The 4,008-nt window shown below is 57.0% G+C and overlaps 1 protein-coding gene across 1 annotated transcript; it reads right to left on the bottom strand.

Moving 5' to 3' along the window:
- Window positions 1-947: 947 nt before the first annotated feature.
- Window positions 948-3,027, bottom strand: LOC103626091 (AAA-ATPase At2g46620). Its single transcript, XM_008646470.4, has one exon. It carries the CDS (start codon window positions 2,712-2,714, stop codon window positions 1,173-1,175), a length of 1,542 nt encoding a protein of 513 aa, XP_008644692.1. The 5' UTR covers window positions 2,715-3,027; the 3' UTR covers window positions 948-1,172.
- Between the last annotated feature and the right edge of the window lie 981 nt (window positions 3,028-4,008).

Below are 4,008 nucleotides of genomic sequence, written 5' to 3'. Positions count from 1 at the left end.
TGGCAGGCACATCATTAGCTTGCAGCAGGCACATCATTAGCTCGCAGAACCATGCCCCTAATCATCATCGCCAGCCTCTAAGTGCAATAATAATGGGCGTCTTTGCTTCATCTCATTGTCTAGCACCTCGTAACCACGCGTGTCCTTTGCTACTGTACAGTATATGTACTATACAGTATATATTACTCCCTCTCACTGTATAAGACGTAACTAACTCTACTCTAGTTCAAAAGCCAATAAATATATTTAATTTTATCTATGCTATTGCATCGATGTACGTGTGTTTAAAGATAACATGTCTTATATTATAGGACAAAAATAAAAATGGTTATACATTATATTATAGGACAGATGAAGTATATATTGTACAATACTATTTAAAAGTCGGTTGTTTGTTTCGAATTAAAGTGGGCTGTTTGATTGCTGCAGCTGTAATTTATAAGGACAAAAATACTATAGGAACCAAACGAAAAGACAGTTAAGCGCAAGGCAGAGCCGAAACAGACGCGAGCTAACACCTGAAAGCGGTGTTATGGCGATGTGGCAACCGCAGCCAGCCCGGCGCTTCATCAAATCGCAGTATGGTGGGCAAAGGAATCGGCGACGATTGTCCCCAAGCCGCCGGCTCCCGCGAGGGGACTAGGACGGACCAGCGACGGTGGTCCAGGACAGGATTAGTGGCAGTGCTAGCTCGGTGACAGAGATTGGTACAAAGCGCGCAAATCACGGTGTTTGGAAACTAATGTCAGATTTCTGTTCTTTTGGCAAACAAGAATAAGATCTTTGACTACTTCAACTTCAAACTAACAAACATACAGAGTCCTGGTTGTTAGTCGTTGTTGAGAATTTGCTATTCTATTGCACCTGAGTATTTCGCATAAGGTGTCACCAGAATGTCAATTGGGCTCATTGACCGCGATTTTGCGTGCCAAACTGCGAAGAAGCGGTTACCATTGAACTTTGTCTAAGCTTTGTTCACTGCCGCACAATGGATGCCTTTCAGATGAACACGTTTTTTTCTCGAGTAATGAGAAAGCCTCTAGTGCTACAAAGATTTACAGTGCAGAATGTACATCCACCCACGTTTCGAATAAACAGTAATTTGTACTACTACTTTAGAACCCATTATCAAAAGTGAAAACGAAAAAAAAAAAGAAAACACAGATAACTAATCACCGGTCCTTCTCGGGGCTAACGTCGCTGTCCCGCCCGTCCGGCGATGCCGCGCTGTCATCCACCGGCACGACGCCGGCGTCCTTGCGGCTCCTGTACTTGATCAGACCGTAGAGCTTCTTGATCTCCCTGATCGGCGCGTCCTTGGCGAAACCTCCCCCGCCCCGCGGCGACTGCCCCGCCGCGCTGGCCTCGGACGTCGCGGTCGCGACGCTGGCCTCGTCGAGGTGCCCGGACCATCTCGATGTCAGCCTCGGCGGCCGCGCCGCGGTGACGGTCCGCTGCGGAGGCGGTGACGGGGCCACGTGCTGCAGCGCGCTGATGACGGTGCGGAGCGCGCGGCTCGCGGACCCGCGGTTGGCGAGCATGATCTCGCCGAGCTCGGCGGGGCTGAGGCGGGCGCCGGCGTGGAACCCCTCCTCCACCTGCGGGTACAGCTTGTGGTCCTTGAGCCCCAGGTAGTTGCTCGCCAGAGCCTTGAATCCCTCGAAGTCGCACATGGTGAAGTGGATGTGGACGTCGAGCCGGCCGGGCCGCAGCACGGCCGGGTCCACGCCGTCCTTGCCCCCGCTCATGGTGAACACCATCACGCGCTCCTCGCCGCATGACGAGGAGAGCCCGTCCATGAAGCCGAGCACGCGCGCGGTCCTCGCCGCCGCCGTCTCGCCGTCCCCGCCGCGCAGGTAGCGGTCGAGGTCCTCCACGAGGATGAGCGACCGCGGGGCGGTGTCCAGGAGCAGGGCGCGGAGGTCGTCGCAGCCGCCGCGGGACAGGTCCACGTCGTAGACGTCGTACCCCAGGAACCTCGCCATCGCGGCGGCGAACGTGGACTTGCCCGTGCCGGGAGCGCCGTACAGCAGGTAGCTCCTGCGCCAGACGCGGCCGAGGCGGTGGTAGTACGCGCGGCCCTTGAGGAAGCTCTCCAGGTCGGCGCGGACGCGGGCCTTGAGGTCGGGGTCCATGGCCACCGTGTCGAGCGTGGCCGGGTGCGTGAAGGGCGCGGACGCCCACCGCGGCGCGCCACCGCCGGCGTTGGCGTGGACCCGCAGCTCGCGGCGGCGCGCCTCCATCTCGTCGGCGACGGACTCGAGGTGCTGCAGGTAGGGCCGCAGCACGCGGGTGCGGTCGTGGCGGCGCACGCGGAGCACGAGGCGGCCGTCGCCGCCGGCGTTGGTCCACGCGAGGCGCGCGCCGAGGAACGCGTCCCGCGCGGTGTGGCCCGGCCCCAGCTGCAGCGCGAAGTCGTTGCTCTTGGCCGCCGACGACAGCACGCAGGCGGCGTCCGCGTCCTCGAGCGACGGCAGCGACGCCACGTACGCCGCCGCCTTCCGGAACAGCGGGTTCTCCGCGCCGTCGACGGCGAGGCGCGGCACCTCGTAGTACTGGTACGCCTGCGCCCACTCGTCCGCCCACCGCCACGCCCGCCGCACCGCGTGCGCCGCCGACTTGTACGACAGCACCAGACGCAGCGCCAGCACCGCCAGCGCGGCGTAGAGCAGGGCCCCGATCACCCCTCCGCCGACGCCGTCCTGCCCCATCATCGCCGTTGGCAGTTGCTGCCTCCCTCCTTGCTTTTGATCTGGTCACGTCGGTTCGTGTGTTTCGGCGAGCAGAGGAGATTGTTGGATGGGGGCAGGGGGGTGGGTTTTATGGGCGGCCAGGCCCGCGACGGCGTCTCTCGAGAGTCGAGACGGGGAAGGAAAGGGGAACTCGTGCGGACTCGGGGTCGGGGATCGGGTGCGGCTTGGTTTGGCGTGGCGTGCGCGGGTCAAAAGAAGGCGGGGAGCGGCGGACGCGTCGTGCAGGCGCCCCACGAGGCCGCGACGCAGCCAGAGGTGGGTAGGTTCGTGTGGTTTCGTCGGTCGGCATCGGCACGCGTTTCCAGTGGTTTAGAATCGTTTGGAGTCGTCGATCCGGCCGGCGCGAGTTCTTGTCCGGGCGCACCGGTACAGGAGTGGTGGAGGCGTTTGGTGGTTGGAGCAGCCGAACGCCAATGCCACAGAAATCTCGTCAGTTCTTAGGATAACGATTTGCGTGTGTTAAGAGATGAATTCGAGTTTATCGGTATATTTTGATTCGCAACTTTGGTACGGCCTCCGGACTCCTATGGATTGGACGTGCCGTGTGGTTAACTGTGATTGGGAAAACGTGCCGTGTGGCATACATACAGTATAGCCAAGCCAAATACTCGTACGTAGCTGTTACCGGAGATTCGCCAGATTAAAAGCTGGGATACAAAATCATGGGTTTGGAGATTCTAATAACTCCAACAGAATCCGCACCTGACCTGCCCAAACAGTCCTTTTTTGAAGGGCGTTTAACAAAGAAGATACGCACTTCACTCCCCCTCCCCTGAATAAACTGATTGATTAGAGGACGCGCCGCACCGCACCGCATCGTGTGCCCTGACCTGTCAATTTTTCCAAAGCATATTGTGCTACGCGGGGCTCAGAACGGCACCGGCGCCGCATCGCACCAGTTGTAAATCGTAATCTTTAATCTCACGAGATTAGCTCTGGTGTTATCCACGTCCGTCTTCTCGTCTCTTGCAACGCCCAAAGGGCTTCACTTTTGCGGTCATCTGCTGTACAGTAATGTAAGACAAATTTATACCTGATGCAGCCAAAAGCAACGCATCATATTTTATATGCCATACTTTTGTCTAATAAGTTGTCAAATTCTGCATCATATAGTTTGCCGCGCATAAGAAAAATATTGTCACACTTTTACAATCATCAATAAGTGAGACCTACGTAGTAGGAGAAAAATATTGACACAACTGTAGCTCTAAACCAAACACATGACTAACTTGGTCAAACTTGACTAACCTTAAGC

This window comes from Zea mays, chromosome 5, assembly GCF_902167145.1.
Source record: "Zea mays cultivar B73 chromosome 5, Zm-B73-REFERENCE-NAM-5.0, whole genome shotgun sequence".
In the NCBI taxonomy this organism is placed as follows: Eukaryota; Viridiplantae; Streptophyta; class Magnoliopsida; order Poales; family Poaceae; genus Zea; species Zea mays.
The sequence above is the reverse complement of the archived record's forward strand: the minus strand, read 5'-3'. Positions and strand labels throughout refer to the sequence as shown.